This window comes from Nylanderia fulva, unplaced genomic scaffold (assembly GCF_048542155.1).
Source record: "Nylanderia fulva isolate GAGA-0341 unplaced genomic scaffold, ASM4854215v1 Scaffold542, whole genome shotgun sequence".
In the NCBI taxonomy this organism is placed as follows: Eukaryota; Metazoa; Arthropoda; class Insecta; order Hymenoptera; family Formicidae; genus Nylanderia; species Nylanderia fulva.
The window spans coordinates 16,106-34,278 of record NW_028190635.1 but is presented as its reverse complement, the minus strand read 5'-3'; the positions used below and the strand labels follow the sequence as shown (position 1 = coordinate 34,278).

Sequence of the window (18,173 nt, the reverse complement as noted above, 5' to 3'; positions counted from 1 at the left end):
TCCTACAACGTTAAATCTTATACATATAAAAATGGTCCTTCGAGCCGGATATTAAAAACCGATCGAGTGATAGTGAAATCGCGAAAAGAACGGGCTCCTTCGTTTCGTACCTTATTCGAACAATTGACAATTTCTGCCTCGTGTGCCTATATCGGGGCAGTAAATTTAAAAACGCAGTGATCCGCGGCAAGAGAAATACGCTAATTACGCGTTCTCGTTTAGAGTAGAAAAACTCCGTGTGCGGGAGTGAGACCGCGCTACAAGACAACAAGCCGTCGCGCGCGCTCCGAAACAGTCTATCTCTCTCTCTCTCTCTCTCGCGCTCTCTCCAAGACGTGAAGAGCGAGAGAGACGGTATCACGCCGCGCGCTCCGAAGCTCTCTCGCTCGCTCTCTCTCTCTCTCTAGCTGCGGCTCTCTCGGCCGCGCGCCTGCCGTCGCTCCGGCCTAAGCCGCGGCGCTCCGGCCACGTGACGGTCACGCGCCCTCACGTACCCGGTGTACATCGAATTCTGCATTTGAGTAGACAGAATTTCGACGTTGAAGTGTCACTTGCAGTGCAAGCGCCGCTATCACGCGCTTTGCAATCTTGCATTCGGACGGCAGTTAAACGCCGTTCGAGATTAGTGACTGCACGTGTACTCCGCTACTCGCGCTCAGTGACTCTCAACTCCGGCGCCGCTATCACGCGCCAGTGATTTTTAATTGAGTGCGGTGAACATACGCGAGTTATCCGCAAGCGCCGCAAGCACGCGCTTTGCGTTACGGTATTCGCAGTGACTCTCAATGATCAATCGTGACTCGTACTGATTAACAGTGACTCTCAGTGAACGTGCGCCGCTATCACGCGCACCGCACCGGTGAATCTTAACCAGTGCATTTTTTTCACTGACTTTTGACTCTCGCAGACCAAAGTGTAAACGACCGCGAACGCCGCTATCACGCGTACGCGTCGTGCATCTCTCTGTGACTCTCTCGATCATCTTGGTGATTTTCGACGTTTCTAAACATTTTAAAAGGTGCGCGACTTGCTATTTCGACGCCGCTATCACGCGTACGCGTCGTGCATCTCTCTGTGACTCTCTCGATTATCTTGGTGATTTTCGACGTTTCTAAACATTTAAAAAAAAGGTGCGCGACTCGCTATTTCGACGCCGCTATCACGCGTCCGCCGTCGTGCATCTCTCTGTGCATCTCTCGATTATCTTGGTGATTTTCGACGTTTCTAAACATTTAAAAAAAAAGGTGCGCGACTCGCTATTTCGACGCCGCTATCACGCGTCCGCCGTCGTGCATCTCTCTGTGCATCTCTCGATTATCTTGTTGATTTTCGACGTTTCTAAGATTTAAAAAACCTCGCGATTTGCAATTACGACGCCGCTATCACGCGCCACGCAATCGCTTCGTGTGAGAAAGACAGCCGATAACGGCTTAACGAGACGGTGCGCTAGCTCGCGCTCGGACTCTCTCTCTCTCTCTCTCTCTCTCTCGCGCGCGTCAATCAGCGGGCGCTTCAAGTCCGCGCACGCGCTTGAAGATTTCGCTTCAGTAGCGAATAATCGATAAACGATTCAACAATCCGGCATCGATAATCATGTCGACTGTCGTGAGTGACCTGCTCATCGAGCAGGGAGCTTGTATTGACGAAATCAAACGAGATCTCGTCAACTTCAAGAAGCTGGCCAAATCCAACGTGACACTCGCCAAGACGCGAAGTAGGCTTGCCAAGTTGGAGGAGCACTGGGCCGCCTGCCGCGGCCTTCATGTCAAACTGCTTCAAAAGACGACCACGGAGCAGCAAACGACCTTGCCGTATTTCACTCTGGAAGAGTTCCTGAGAGCTGAGGATGTCTACATCGACACGGCCGATCTGCTGCAAGATACGATAAGTCGATTATCTCCTAATACAATTCCGTTTACCGATCGTAGTTCCGATTCCTCCGTTCGCGAAACAAATAATCATTGCTTCCAATTGCCACGCATCGCGCTGCCAAAGTTTTCTGGGAAATTAACCGATTGGGAAAATTTCCGAAACATTTTCGAATCTCTTGTAGTAAGTAACGACGCTCTTTCAAATTCACAAAAATTTCATTACTTAAAAACGAGCGTAACGGGAGACGCTTCCTTGCTGATCAATAATTTAAAAATTTCCGATGCGAATTACGAATCTGCCTGGCAATTGTTAACCAATGAATACGACGATAAGCAAGCGTTAATCTATGCTCATTTACACGCGTTTATTAGCCTTCCGGTAATGAAAAGCGAGATTGTCAGCGATTTGCGAAAATTGCGCGACACAGTGTCTGCATCGTTAGCCGCGTTAAAAAATCTCGATCGTCCCGTAGAACAATGGGACGACATTCTTGTTTATACAATAACGCAAAAGTTTAGCGCGAGAACACGTACCGAATGGAATTTAAGGCGAATCAAACGAAATGAGCCTTCTTCTTATCAGGAGCTTAATGAGTTTTTAACTCTCCGTATACGCGGATTGTCGGACTTTGCCGATTCAAGCAAGGACTCCGGTTTTTCGAAAAATGATAAACCGCGTTTAACAGTAAACAACGTGACTGCCTTTAAATGTATTTGTTGCTCCGGTGAGCATCACGTTTCGAAATGCGAAGACTACGCGAAGAAATCAGCTTCACAGCGCTTTGCTCTCGCGCGCCAGCATAAACTCTGCTTTAACTGCTTAAAGTCCGGACATTTCCCGTCTAAATGCCCGAGCAAATATCGGTGCAGACAATGTCGTCGCTCGCATCACACATTGCTGCATTCAGCGGCAAATCAAAATGCCTCCGATAACTTGGCCAGTTCCGAGGCTACTATCTCCGAATCAGCGTCACAAGCCGCATCTAATGCGACTACTAATCAAACGGTCAATACGATTGCGGCCGTCCAGATAGTACCCCCCCTCGCTTCAGGAACATCCAAATGTCCTTTTGGCGACCGCATGGGTCGACCTCCACACCGGGGAGGGTCGCTGCTTAAAGGTTCGCGCGTTGTTGGATCAAGGATCCACTTTTAGCTTTATATCAGAATCGCTCTCACAGGCGTTGCGCACTAAACGGCAACGAGCCGATTTACAAATTAAATGCTTCGGCGAAAAATACACGGGTACTGCGAAATCGCGCGTAAAACTACAGTTAACCCCGTGTGCTCAAGCCGATCCGAGCTTTCCTCTGACGGCTTACATTTTTCAACGCATTACTGCATACGCTGCCTCGCGGATTCAGCCCTTCGATGCGTGGCCTCATTTACAGGGTCTATCTTTTGCTGACCCTGATCCTTCCAGTCAACATCAAATTCATTTGTTGATCGGTGCTGACCTTTACGGCTCGCTTCTGAAGCGCGATGTCCGTCAAGGTCCTATTGGAACTCCGACAGCGCAATTGACCGCTCTCGGTTGGATCCTTTCCGGCCCCACAAATAGTAGGCCGACTACTACTGCTCAAGCATCTGTATTAAACTGCGTGTTGGAACAAAGCACGCACTCTCTTCTCCAGAAGTTCTGGGAAGATGAGGAGATCTCGCGGCCTGTCCCCCTCACGGAGGAGGAGGAGAGGTGCGAGGCTCATTTCATCGCCACCACTATCGTACCCCTCAGGGACGCTATGCGGTTCGATTGCCCTTCAGGCATGATTTCCCGATAAAAATCGGTGATTCTTTGCACATTGCAACCTCGCTTTATAATAAAATGGAAGGAAAGCTACGGCTTCGTCCTGAACTTCACGCGCAGTACAACGAGTTCTTACGAGAGTACAATTCGCTCGGTCACATGAGGAAGGTGGAATTATCTGACCGCTCCGAGTTCGAGCCGGTATATATTCCTCATCATCCCGTTTTGCGCGACTCGAGTTGCACTACGAAATTGCGCGTTGTCTTCAACGCTTCGTGCAAAACGAGCAATAAGACTTCGCTTAACGATCACTTACTGATCGGTCAGAGACTGCAGCAAGACCTCTCCGCTATATTATTGCGCTGGCGTCAATGGCAATTTGTTTACACGGCGGACATTGCTCAAATGTTCCGCCAAATTCTCGTGCATCCGTCTGACGCGGATTTTCAAAGAATCTTATGGCGATCGTCGGCCGATGGGCCGATTGAACACTATCGCCTTCTCACTGTAACGTACGGGCTCGCCCCCGCTCCGTACCTCGCAATGAGGGTACTGAAACAGCTTTCTCTAGATGAAGGCGACAACTATCCCGCGGCCGTTCCAATTCTCAGCGAGTCCCTCTACGTGGACGATGCACTCTTTGGAGCGGACGATACGACTTCATTGATAGAAGCTCGTGTCCAACTAGTTGAGATCCTGCGAAAGGGAGGTTTTCAACTACGAAAGTGGGCTTCTAATGCCTCCTCTCTTCTTCAAGGACTTTCGGCTCATCAGCCGGAAGTCACCGATCATTTACTCGTAAAAGAAGATAATCTCAAGGTTCTCGGGCTTTCATGGCTTGCTAAAGAGGACGCGTTCAAATTCGTGATAACTTCCGTTGAGATCGGTTACGCACACAAAACGTTCCGTTCTCTCGTTCACGGCAAAATTATACGACCCACTAGGATGGGCTGCTCCGGTTGTTGTAACCGCGAAAATCTTGCTACAAGAATTATGGCTTCTCAAATGTGATTGGGACTCCCCTCTTCCAGAGGAGTTGCGCGATCGTTGGGAGAGCTACACCAACGATTTAGAATCATTGAACCGCGTCCGAATACCGCGTTGGACCGGTCGACATTCCAATAACCTCGCGTTCGAAATCCACGGGTTTGCCGACGCTTCAAACCGCGCTTACGCGGCGGTCGTTTATATTCGAGTGCTTCCTTCGCCAACGAAGTTTCAAATCACTCTGCTCGCTGCTAAAACAAAGGTCGCGCCGATCAAAACCGTAAGCATCCCGCGCTTGGAACTGAAACGCTATCGTCCTCCTCAGCCGGCTAATCAAGTGGACCTTGACATCATTGAAAATTACCTCCGATTCCAATATACGGATGGACGGATTCGACCATCGCTCTCGCGTGGGCTCCGTCAACATCCATCAAAATGGAGCACCTACGTGGCTAACCGCGTATCCGAGGTGCATACCGGTCTGGATTCCGTTTGTTGGAATCACGTTCCGTCTCGCGATAATCCGGCGGACTGTGCCTCGCGCGGCTTGACCGCCTCCGAGCTCGTGACTCACCCGCTATGGTGGAACGGTCCACGATGGCTTCAGAAACCATCAACTGCGTGCCCGATTCTTGAATGTCTCAGCTCCGCTCGACTCTGTCACCGATCAGCAGGTGGTCGGTTGGAAGAAGACGGCCTGTGACGCTCCATGTTCCAAGAGGCCGAGGGTTGGGAACTCCCATATAGGGTTTTTCCACTTGACAAGCTTGTCCGCGTGACTGCCTATATGAATCGCTTTATTAATCGTGTAAAAGAAAAGAGCGCGTCTCGCTCCCAACAATCCCCCTTTCTGAACGCCGACGAGTTTAGGGGGGCGGAACTCTTCTGGTTGCGCTATCTGCACAGGAGATTCTTCGAACGGGAAACGCGCTCACTAAGAATTAACGGCACCATACCGCATTCGAGCTCGTTGAGCAGATTGAGTCCTTTTCTAGGAGAGGACTCTTTACTTCCGTCTGGGCGGCGGTTGACGAATTCCGCGCTCAGCTATGACGAGCAACATCCTATAATAATTCCGAAACATCACTTATCCGATCTCTTAATTGATCGCGCTCATAAATCCACGCTCCACGGGGAACACAGCTAGTACTCCGTGTGCTGCGTCAGCGATACTGGATCATTGGAATGGCCGCCGCTCAGTAAAGGCGCACATTCGAAAATGTGTAGTCTGCACTCGTCAAGCGGCTAAATTGTCTTCTCAGTTTCATGGGCGACCTTCCAGCCGCTCGTGTCACCCTTCGGCGCCTTTTACTCTCATTGTGGGGTTGATTACGCCGGCCCACTCCACGTAATTTCATTCGTCGGCAGAGGGCAAAAGGCTAGAAAGGTATATATCGCTCTGTTTGTTTGTCTTGCTACAAGGGCGATTCACCTCGAATTAGTGGAAGATTACTCCACGCCCGGCTTTCTTGCAGCCTATCAGAGGTTCGCTAGCCGAAGAGGTCTGCCGCGTCACATGTATAGCGACAACACGGCACAATTTTCATGGAGCCAACCACGAACTCCATCGACACTTTCAATCCTTATCGAAGGATGCTGAATTGCGAAACGCGCTCGCAGGCGACGGAGTGGAACTGGCATTCTCATTCCCTCCGCCGCTCCACATTTCGGCGGCCTTTGGGAGGCCGGAGTCAAGAGCCTTAAAACGCATCTGAGGCGCGCTGTCGGTTCCCACACACTTTCGAGGGCTGAACTCGCGACGCTTCTATGTAAAATAGAAGCGTGCCTTAACTCGCGACCCAATCGCTCCGCTTAGTGACCGACCCGGGTGACTTGTCGGCGCTCACCCCGGGTCACTTTCTGATTGGACGGCCCCTCGTAGCCGTTCCGGAGGAATCGGTACTCGCGATCGACCCGCGTAGCTCTCCGCGATGGCAACTAGTCCATGCCATGCAGGAAACCGTGTGGCGTGGCCTGGTCACAGGATTATTTACATTCGCTTCAACAGCGAAACAAGTGGTTTGCAAGCAGTCTCCTAACTTCGCAATAGGCGAATTAGTATTAGTTAAAAGTCCCGTGCTCCCTCCGAGCAAATGGGAGCTTGCCCGAGTACAGCAGATCCATCCTGGAATCTGATGGACTCGTTCGAGTTGTGACCATACGCACCGCACGGTCCACATTGAAACGACCTATTGCGCAATTATGCCGACTGCCAATACGTGATAACTCTAACGCGTCCGCAACGGATAAAGCCGCTAACTTGTAAGAGTTATGTAATCTTCGAGACGACTTTCTCAGCGCGAGTCGTCTTCACCTGTATGTTTTGTAATCATCTTCCTCGACGATTCGTTCCCGCTTCGTTTAACTTTATTTCGCATTCGTTCGCATACGAAGGCGGCGGTATGTTGAAGATTTGTTCTTCGGATCGAATCCTCGAGGACGATCGAATTTTCTAGAATGTTTTTTGTTAAATTCCTTAGTGTTTACGCCAAGGAAACACGTGAAACCAACGTGTACACTCGCCGCTAATTGGCGTGTGTACATCGCCTGATTTTCCGATGGTCCAATCGAGGACCCCGATCGGCTGCCGCCCTACGCGAGCTCCGAAATTCGCGCAGCCCTCGAGTCAGTCCTCGAGAGAGCGATAGCGCCGAGAAACATAAGTCTAGGTTACGCGACGAACTTGTAGAAAGTGAATAAACTAATTAAACCGTTTCAAAACGCGTACAATTATTTGATCACGTTAACCGGCATCCTACAACGTTAAATCTTATACAGTATATTTTCCGAGATATTTAGGGGTTTGCCACACTTTTGGTAAACTCTGTATATATCTTATACTATAGGTATATATATAATTATAGTAGTAGCAGTAGTAAAATTTCATTGATCCCCTTGGGGTTTCAATTCCCTTACAATTTTAACAATACAACAGCCGCAAATACAAACAAAAAAAATACAAAAATAAAAAACACGCTTACAATGATCTTCCTATTCTTAACCTAGCTTATTTCTAACTTATCTTTAACTTAACTTAATGTCCTAAGGGGTTGGACTTCCGCCTTGGGTCGCCCGTGCCCAGGCCGTCTCCCCATGGCTTCTGCCCAACCCCATGCACACACACACACGCTTTTGGGACTTCCGTTTCCTCTTGCCTTTTTTTCTTTTTCTTTTTCTTTCTTCCCTTTGTCCCCCTCGCGTCACTCACTCTTCCATTCATTCTTCTTCTCTCTTAATCTCCCCATACACTTCTCTCTCCTCTCCCCTCTCTTATCACTCTCTCTCTCTCTCTCTATCTTCCTCATCCATCCTTCCCCCTCTCCCTTTTCTCCTAATATCTCCCTCACCACTTCCTGCCAACTTTCTTTCCTCTCTCCCTTCAATCCACACCTCTCCCATACATGCTCCCATGACTCTTCCTCTTCTCCACATATCCTGCATTTCCTCTTTTCTGTTTCTTCCCAATACCTGCTTTTTAATATCTCATTTCCTAATCTAAATCTTGCTACTCTCCTCCATCTACTTTCTCCCCAATCCTTTCTTAAGTATTCTGGCACTCCTTCTCCTCTAACCTCCTTGTACCATTTGTTAAATTTTGACCCCTCTATTCTCTCTTCCCTCTCCCTCCTCTGCTCCTCCAAATCCCTCCTTATGTATCTCTCCAAACCATCCCTCTTCCTCTCCTCTTCTCTCCTCCACCTCCTCTTATCCTTCTACATCTTTTTCCTAAAATACTCTTCCCTTTCCCAGTCCGATCCCACCCTTCCTACCTTTGCCCTTTCTCTCATTTCCTTCCACATTTTCTCGCTAGTTTGTTTCCTCTTCCTTCCTCCCATTCTCTTCTCAAAATTCCAAGCCCTCTTCCCTGCTCTTATCCTCAACTTCTCTCTTCTCAATTCCTCTCTTACCATATATCCTGGTGTCCTCCTTTCTACCCTTAGCGTCCATCTAAGTATCTTTAAAATATGTGATATAATAAAAGGCCAACTTAACGAGCTTATATGCTATTAATGAAAAATTTTTGTTTATTAATTTACTTCATACTATACAAAGTTCAGATAAACGTTTCGACTGTACGACCAGTCTTTCTCAATATCCTAATAATATGTTAAAAATTAATTTAGTCATTTCGACATCATAAATAAATACAACAATTATAAGATATATGACGAACGCAGTACAAATTCATGTATGTTGGCATTGAGTTAGAGCGTCCAGATGCTTGTTTATATTATGTAATCACTGTGAACAAATTAATATATCCGCTAAATATACATTTTAGACTTTTTAATAAATAGTATTAACTTACTTTTTTGTCAACGAACATAACACTTTTTTAAAAATTATTTCTTTTTACTTAACATAGTCACAATGTGTACTTTTTAAAAAACAATCGTATATCGTATCTTACAATGTCGGCGCGCTGTATATATACCCAATTTTTAAGATGACGTAGACAATTTTTTTAGAATATCATAATAAGAACCGTCAAGACGCTCGGTGTCCTTTTTTAGGTTGATACTGTTGTTTTCTTCTTTAATATATATCATTTCTGATATCAACCTTTTAATAATTCTTTTCATAATCTAGGATTTTTGTGTCGTTCCAATTGAAATTGTTGTGTAAATTTTACAATATGATCAGAAACCACCGAGTGCCTTGCTGAATCTAATCTAATATTATTTTTATGTTCATTTACTCTTGTACCCTACTTGTCTTTTCGTCTGTCCTACATATGTAGCATCACAATTATTACATGAACTCTTATATATGACCCCTGAATTATTTTGGAGCTTATCTCTGTCTTTTTGCGTTTTTATGACTCTGTTTTAATTTCTTTAGACATCTGTATCCTACTGTTATATTTGATTTCTTTAATTCTGATGATGCTCATTTTCTCAGAAATCAATAATAGGACTGAAGTTCCTTATTGTTTAATAGATTAAACAAAGAAGAAATGACTCTAAGATATAAATAACGAAATCATAAATAATGACAATAATAAAAAATTCATAGCGATACCTTATATTGAAAGAATCTCGGAACTAGTAGCATCAGAATTAAAGAAATCAAATATAACAGTAGGATACAGATGTCTAAGAAATTAAACAGAGTCATAAAACGCAAAAAGACAGAGATAAGCTCCAAAATAATTCAGGGGTCATATAAGATTTCATGTAATAATGTGATGCTACATATGTAGGACAGACGAAAAGACAATTAGGTACAAGAGTAAATGAACATAAAAATAATATTAGATTAGATTCAGCAAGGCACTCGGTGGTTTCTGATCATATTGTAAATTTACACACAATTTCAATTGGAACGACACAAAAATCCTAGATTATGAAAAGAATTATTATAAAAGGTTGATATCAGAAATGATATATATTAAAGAAGAAAACAACAGTATCAACCTAAAAAAGGACACCGAGCGTCTTGACGGTTCTTATTATGATATTCTAAAAAAATTGTCTACGTCATCTTAAAAATTGGGTATATATACAGCGCGCCGACATTGTAAGATACAGATATCGATTTGTTTTTTAAAAAAGTACACATTGTGACTATGTTAAGTAAAAAGAAATAATTTTTTTAAAAAAGTGTTATGTTCGTTGACAAAAAAGTAAGTTAATACTATTTATTAAAAGTCTAAATGTAATATTGAGCGGATATATTAATTTGTTCACAGTGGTTACATAATATAACAGCATCTGACGCTCTAACTCATGCCAACATACATGAATTTGTACTGCGTTCGTCATATAATCTTATAATTGTTGTATTTATTTATGATGTCGAAATGACTAAATTAATTTTTAACATATTATTAGATATTGAGAAAGACTGTCGTACAGTCGAAACGTTTATCTGACTTTTGTATAGTATGAAGTAAATAATAAATAAAAATTTTCAATTATAGCATATATAAGCTCGTTAAGTTGGCCTTTTATTATATCACATATTTTAATTGTATACGAGCCGAAGTTTAATTTATAAAATATATTATTTAAGTATCTTTCCTCCATCCTTTCCATTCCCTCTCTCTCCTTCCACTCCCATATTTCCACCCCGTAGCTCATTACTGTCCACACTAATTTATCTAACATCCATAATCTTTTCCCCCAATCTTTTCCAAACCTTCTCTTTCCTATTCCCCATACTTGCCCCATAATAGCTGCCGCTCTCCTCATCCTTTCTTTCACCTGCCTCTCTTGTCCTCCATTCCTCTGTATTATGTATCCCAGATATGTAAACTCCTTCACTTCCTCCATTTTCTCTCCCTTCCATCTCCACTCTCTTTTCTTCCATCTTCCTCCCTTTCTCCTAAACCTCATTATCTTCGTCTTCTTTTGCGTTCAACTCCAATTTCTTTTTGTCTCAATATTCTCCTAGTCTTTCTATCATACTCCTCAGTTCTTCTTCCTCCTCTACCAGCAACACCATGTCATCCGCGTACGCCAATGTATATATTCTTTTGTCTCCTATACTCACTCCTCCCCTTCGCACCTTCCCCATTTCTTCCTCTAAATTCGCTATTAAAATGTTAAATAGTATTGGGCTCAATGAGCAACCCTGCCTTACACCTTTCTCAATCCAAAATTTCCCTCCAACTTCCTCCCCTATCTTTATCCTGCACGTTGTCTCCCTTATCACATCATCTACCCTTCTTCTTAGTCCTTTCCTTATTCCTCTTTTTCCATTGCCTCTATTAATTTCTCCCTGTCCACTGAATCAAATCAAATTCAAGGATTTTCCAGATGATGTTTTACATGACGCGTCGAAGACGACTCTTAGTTTTGTCGTTGTACTATCCTCTTTTGTTACAGCATGATGCGNAATATAGTAAGCTGGCTTATTATGTTTTTCTTCGATCTGAACTTCATTTATGTGGTGCAGCTTTAAATATTCCGCCATGAATTCATGATACTGAGCCTTTAATTCAGATTGCCTTTCCAGTTTTCTCTCTAATGCTTTAAAACGTTTTTCCGCAATAATATATGATTCTCCTAAATTTTCTGCTGTATCCTTTAGCGGTAGTTGTACTATAAAACGACCATCTATATCTCTACGAGTAGAAATAAAATGCTCTTCGCACTGTTTTTCTTTAGACGAACAATGTGGCGAGACTTTAACTTCCTCGATCGTCCAAAATTTTTCTAATTGTTGCTGTAAAGCGCAAGTAGACAATCCACAATATACTTCATTATTGCGTTGTTTTTTGTCATCGATGGGAATCGCGCCAAATATTATCCATCCTAATAATGTTTCCTGAAAAATAGGAGTATTTTCTGCAGATCGTATTTGTCTCATGCACATTAATTCCCAAAAAATGGAAGCGCCTAATAATGCGTCTATTTTCCCAGGTGTACAAAAAGTTGGATCCGCTAGTTTTATTTCTGGCGGTATGTCGAATTTGATTTGACTTATTTTAATTGTTGGCAAATATTCCGTTATTTGATTAATTATTATAAATGGAATTGTAAATTTTGCTGAATTCACTCGTGATTCGATGGTCGCTTGAATCGTCTGAATAGCGCTAATCGGAGTGTTACTAATACCTTTAATTTTAAGATCAATAGTTTTGTGTGTTAAATGCAAGCGTTCACAAAAATTTTTTGTTATGAAATTAGATTGCGATCCGCTATCAAGAAGAGCGCGACATTCGTGTGGGTTGCCGTGAGAATCGCGTATGTAAATAATAGCAGTAGCAAGAAACACATGAGTAACATCTCTAACGCTACAATGATTGAGAACAGTATTTACTGTGTCTGTGTTATTCGATTCAACCCTTTCGGATGATCTTTCATCTGGTGAATCAGTTATGTGTAAAAGTGTATTATGATAACCTTTACATGTTTTACAATTAGATGCCTTGCAACTTCGACCATAAAATTCTCTAAGACACTTTATGCACAAACGTTTCTTTTTTGTTTCGGATATCCTATCCCTAACTGGCATTTTAAGAAATGCTTGACATTCACGTAACCGATGATTACCTGAACACAGTACGCACGATGAATCGCTTGACGTTACATATGCTTGAGTTACATTCTTAGTATGGCTTGGATGAGCTTTATTATCCCTCCGCACGTGATTACTTACGCCTTGCAAATTTTGATTCGCCCGATTCACCGCTTCTAAAAAACCACTGCGATTAAGGGGTTATAACACCTTTGAGGGTCAAAAAAATTCAAAATTTTTTTTTTTTGCTTAATTGATACTTTGGAATGTATAGAATATAATTTTATTCATCTAGAGTCGGTCTGGAACTTTTTCATGTACGAAATAGCCATGTTTGTACGCGGCGCCATAGCGCGCGGAGAGAACCTGGGAGCGCTCTCTGAGTTCTGCCTTTCTACTTCAACTATCGAGTAGTTGAGAATTTAGTATAATATTGTAGATGTCTCTTGTGACCATTTCAACAGAAAACAGTATATTCCTATCATATAATACTTTATTTTATGCCAGAATCGTGTGTTTACTGCGAACAGTTTCCGTTACACCACCGACTTCGGCTTTTCAAATTGTTGTAATAATGGAGAAACAAAGACTACATATAGATCAGAAAGGGAGTAGAGCAAGTACTTCACGTGCACGTAAAAGTTCAATAAGTAGAAGGAAGCCTTTAAATAGGTATTCTTTAGAAGGCGAAAGTGAAAGTGTGAGCACGTCGGCGAAAAAACTTAAAACGAGTGCGGACGATTACGAGATACACGTGGACAATACTTTTGGGTATCGTTTCATTAATTTTGTTTCCGTTTTTACAACCATTTCGCAATTAATTGTTTGCAAAACGTGTGGCTCGAACATCAAATTTGAAGAATCCAGACTGTCGCGGTCTTGGTTTCAAAATCGGTATTATTTGTGAAAAATGCGTGCCAAAATATATTGACTCTAGCCCTCTTATAAACAATCACGCTTACGAAATAAATCGCCGAATGGTATTTACAATGAGATTACTTGGTATAGGAATCAATGGAATTAAAAAATTTTGTGCATTTATGTGTTTGCCGGTACCAGTGTATCAATCTTTTTATGACAAAATAATTTCAAACATTCGTGTTGCCACTAATACTGTATGTGAAATTTCAATGAAACGAGCAGCTGCAAAAGAAAAGGAGATGTCATTGGAAAGAAGACAGATAGATGGGATAACAGTTTCTGGTGACGGGACCTGGAGAAAGAGGGGATTCTCGTCTTTGTTCGGTGTCGTATCACTAATAGGGTGGTGCACGGGAAAAGTCGTCGACATTGCAGTGAAATCTAAATTCTGTAAGGCCTGCAGTTTGTGGAACGGAAAGCAAGAAACAAGCGAATATGAAGAATGGGCTGCAAATCACGAAGCAAACTGCGAAAGAAATCACGAAGGTTCGTCGGGAAAGATGAAAGTAGACGCAGTCGTAGAAATGTTTCAGCGGTCCGAAGAATTGCACAATTTAAAATATTCTCATTACATCGGTGATGGAGACAGCAAAACATTCAAAGGCATTTTAGATTCGAAACCTTATGATGATTTGAATGTTTGTAAAAAAGAATGTATAGATCATGTTCAAAAACGTATGGGCACGAGATTACGTAATTTGAAAAAAAATGTAAGAGGTCTTGGAGGCAGAGGAAAATTGACAGGCAAACTGATCGACGAGTTGACAATATACTATGGTCTGGCTATTCGTAGAAATTCTAATTCCATTGAAGATATGAGACGAGAAATATGGGCGACTTTATTCTATAAGATTTCAACGGACAGCGAACCGCAGCACGACCGTTGCCCAATCGGAGAGAACTCGTGGTGTTCTTGGCAGCAGGCGAAAGCTGAGAACGAATTAGATGAATACCAACACAAACCAGCTTTAAACAATGAAGTTTTTAAAGCTATTCAACCTATTTACGAAGAATTAAGTCGAGACGAGTTGCTATCCCGCTGTGTTGGCGGGTTTACTCAAAACAGCAACGAGAGTTTTAATTCTGTGCTGTGGGCAATAGCACCAAAAACTGTTCACAGTAACAAAGCAATCGTCGATATTGCCGCAAATATTGCTGTTTGCAACTTTAATGATGGTTTGCACAGCATAATGCAAATTATGCAAGTGTTAAATCTAATAATTGGAAGTGCTTGTTACAATTTCTGCGTTCAAGCAGACGAACGCCGGATCCGCGCAGCTGAGCGCACTATGACCGAGGAAGCTAAAGAAGCTCGTAGGCAGCAGAAATCAGCTCGGAAGGCCACAGATGACGAGGACATTAATGTAGAAGGTCAACTGTATGGTGCAGGCATTGCAGATTAACGGTGAGCTCCTAATAATTACAAGTTTTCTCGTTGCAAAACTTTAAATGCGATTTCTGTAAAACACCATTTTTCAAATCGGTGGCCAGCTTAGCTCCCACAATTTACATCGGATTAACTTGAAACAAAGCTTATTCTGCGCTAAATTAAATTGTTTATCGAGGTACGTAGCCGTTTTTTAATAGAATTGTTAGTTTTTTTTTGGGAACCAATTTTATAAACGATTTTCAGTGAAAATTTTTATACTTTTTTTTCAAATTAGTGTAAATTCCACAAAAATTAATATTTTTCAAAAATCCTACGTACCTCGATGGAAAATTTATCAGAGAATATGAAAAACTTTTCATTTTTGTTCTATGTCATACCAGTAAGCCGGAATCCTGGCCACCGATTGGACCGGAATAGCGCAAAGGGTCATCTTTGGCGCCATCTACAGGATATTCTTCAAAGATTTTTTTAATTTAAAAAATAATTTTTATAACTAGAAACTATAATAAAATCAACCCTCAAACCCGTTTTTTGATTACTCTATTCCTTAGATGTGAAAAAAATTAATGAAAAAAAGGAAAAATTTCTTACGCAAAGGTGTTATAACCCCTTAACTAAGCAAATACACTCGGAAAGTCGAAAGTCCACTGTCCTTCACGTGAAAGGTACACCGGAATGGAATCTCCCTTATAGATACTCCTCCTGGACTAAGCTCATTCGAGTGACAGCCTACGCTTACAGATTTATATCCCGCTCCGCTAAACAAAGGAATTTTGAAGCTAATGTTGCGTTGTCTCCTAACGCGGACGAACTTAAACGCGCGGAAATGTTTTGGGTCTCATATACGCAGAGGAAGTCGTTCGACTCCGAACTCAAAGCATTAAAGAGAGAAGAAAACCTTCCGCGAAAGAGCCCACTGAAGCCTCTTAATCCTTTCATAAGAAAAGATTCCTTACTACGTTTCGGCGGGCGGTTACGGAATTCCGCACTATCCTTCGAGGAACAACACCCTATCTTAATTCCTCGGAGTCGAGTAGCCGAGTTATTAATTGATCAAACGCACCGAAGCTCACTTCATGGAGGAACTCAACTTGTGCTTAGAACACTCTGCCAAAAATATTGGATATTAAGTTGTCGTAATGCCGTAAAACATTGCATTAGACAATGTGTCGTGTGTGCTCGTTACGCGAACAAACTATCAAATCAACTTATAGGAGACCTTCCCTCCCCTCGCGTAAATCTATCATCTCCGTTCACGCATACGAAAGTAGATTACGCCGGGCCGTTCCTTGTTACTTCATTAGTCGGTAGAGGACAAAAGACACGTAAAAGTTACATCGCCTTGTTTATCTGTCTTGTGACGAAGGCTATCCACATAGAGCTCGTTGAGGATTATTCCTCTGCGGGATTTATAGCGGCCTTTCGAAGATTCGTTAGTCGACGAGGATTGCCACAAAAACTCTACAGCGACAACAGCACGAACTTTCACGGGGCGGACCGGGAATTAAAAACGGCTTTTGACAAATTGACCAACGACATTTCGCTACTGTTACGTCTCGTGGGGTCGCGGCTGCGAAAATTTGAATGCAGAGCTCGGCTTTTTCCACGAGACACGATCGCTATTACGGGTACGCGAATCTATGCGATTCTCCCCGGGGATACCCGCGATCTGAGGTTATTCGCGCTGGAACTGAGGTGATCGGATTATTGCGTGGGACCTACCTGTGACTCTACTGTAATAAAGATAGCTTCGTCGATTGCTCTATGCGAAACGTCGTTGGGGTTGCGTAAGTAATCTTCGTACGTAAACTGACAAAGCTCGCACAAATCACCGATTCGCGTGAGAGTAAGTCGGAAGTTGCAGACTCCGCAATTTATTCCGATAGGTGTTCCGCCTATGATTAGAGTATGCTTCCGAATCCTTGTCCAAAGTAATTTCGAGACTCTAGGTAAGGTGGAGTAGCATGAAATGCAGAGAGCTGCCTTAGTCTCAAAATGGATGTACCCGACACCAACTTGGCAATAAAATAAGGGTTCAAACTGTACAAAGAGATTAACTTCTGGAGGAGGAGTTATACCTCTAAGGGTGAGTGGGCACATTTGTGTTTGTTGCGTAATCGAATTGATAATGCGTCATTCGCTCGTAGATCTTCGGTGAACCCGGCAGTTATCGAGAAGTTAGTAGTCGTCGGCAAAACCGTCGGTAATTGTTCAGTAAAACACTGGTAAGGTGCCAGTAAGGTGTCGATAACCCGTTGGTAAAAGAACGTTCGTCGGTATATGGTTGGTATAAGAACGTATGTCGGTATATAGTCGGTAATGTCGGTAAAAGAACGTATGTCGGTATATTGTCGATAACGTCGGTAAAAGAACGTATGTCGGTATATTGTCGGTAATGTCGGTAAAAGAACGTATGTTAGTATATTGTCGATAACGTCGGTAAAAGAACGTATGTCGGTATATCGTCGGTAATGTTGGTAAATCGAAAGTGTTCTCAATTGATTATTGTTTAAATGACTACTTTGTTGTACGGATTTACGAAGTTATTTCTTGAGACACAAGATTTTTAAGAGATTGAACTATTTGCGTTTTTCCGTGTTAGAATTCCGAGGGTAGCACCGCATGTGGTGGTCGACCTTAGTTTTATAGCCCGACCCTTTTTTTATAGCTTCCGCAGTGACGATGGAAAAGAGGAAAAATGCGTCGGAGATTTTTCTAGAATGTTCTCTTCCACGTGGTAGAAGCGTCTCTGAATTTGCTAACACGCGCGATTCCTTAGGTTAACGTGAATTTCACTTACCTTTAGTAGCACTTTCTTGATCGTGTCGGCTCGTACTTGGAGGTAGTGCGTGCGGCGAGGGTCGTTCACTGGGATGTTTGGCGGCGGCAGGCGTCGTGGTTGGAACGTTATTGGTATGCACTTCCACTGTAGGAGTTCGTCGTTGTTATTATTTTTAATGTTGAAAATGTTCTCGTATTCAGGATCGGCCTGATATTCCACTCCGAGGAATTGAGAATATTCCTCGGTCGCTGATTCGCGATAAAGTCGGTTTAGTTTTCGTAATTGATTCTTCCTTCCTGCGCGTCGCGTCTTAGGCATATTGAATTTGATGCATCCTCTGAATGATTACTCAAATAAGGAGGGTTGATATGCGGCGGACCTCACTATCAATTCCTTATTTTGGCAAATGCTGAGAATGTTAATTCTGACTGTGATGAGCGGTGGTCCGCTCCAGACACAGTTTGAATTATTCTGAATTCAAACGCCGTATGACAAATTTAAACGCTATCG

General features: G+C 43.0%; 4 protein-coding genes across 4 annotated transcripts; 3 read left to right on the top strand and 1 right to left on the bottom strand.

The window, feature by feature from the left end:
- The first annotated feature begins 1,593 nt into the window (after positions 1-1,593).
- Positions 1,594-3,652, top strand: LOC146721133 (uncharacterized). The gene is made up of 2 exons (XM_085487391.1): positions 1,594-2,904; positions 3,053-3,652. The coding sequence occupies exons 1-2, from the start codon at positions 1,594-1,596 to the stop codon at positions 3,650-3,652; spliced, it is 1,911 nt and encodes a 636-aa protein (XP_085343517.1).
- A 44-nt stretch (positions 3,653-3,696) lies between these two features.
- Positions 3,697-5,308, top strand: LOC146721132 (uncharacterized). Its single transcript, XM_085487390.1, has 2 exons — positions 3,697-4,504; positions 4,650-5,308. Exons 1-2 carry the CDS (start codon positions 3,697-3,699, stop codon positions 5,306-5,308), a joined length of 1,467 nt encoding a protein of 488 aa, XP_085343516.1.
- Positions 5,309-11,340: 6,032 nt separating this feature from the next.
- Positions 11,341-12,567, bottom strand: LOC114944727 (uncharacterized). The gene has a single exon (XM_029320771.2). The coding sequence runs from the start codon at positions 12,565-12,567 to the stop codon at positions 11,341-11,343; it is 1,227 nt and encodes a 408-aa protein (XP_029176604.2).
- Positions 12,568-13,532: 965 nt separating this feature from the next.
- On the top strand, positions 13,533-14,894 carry LOC114940163 (uncharacterized). Its single transcript, XM_029314687.2, has one exon. The coding sequence runs from the start codon at positions 13,548-13,550 to the stop codon at positions 14,892-14,894; it is 1,347 nt and encodes a 448-aa protein (XP_029170520.2). The 5' UTR covers positions 13,533-13,547.
- Positions 14,895-18,173: the final 3,279 nt, after the last annotated feature.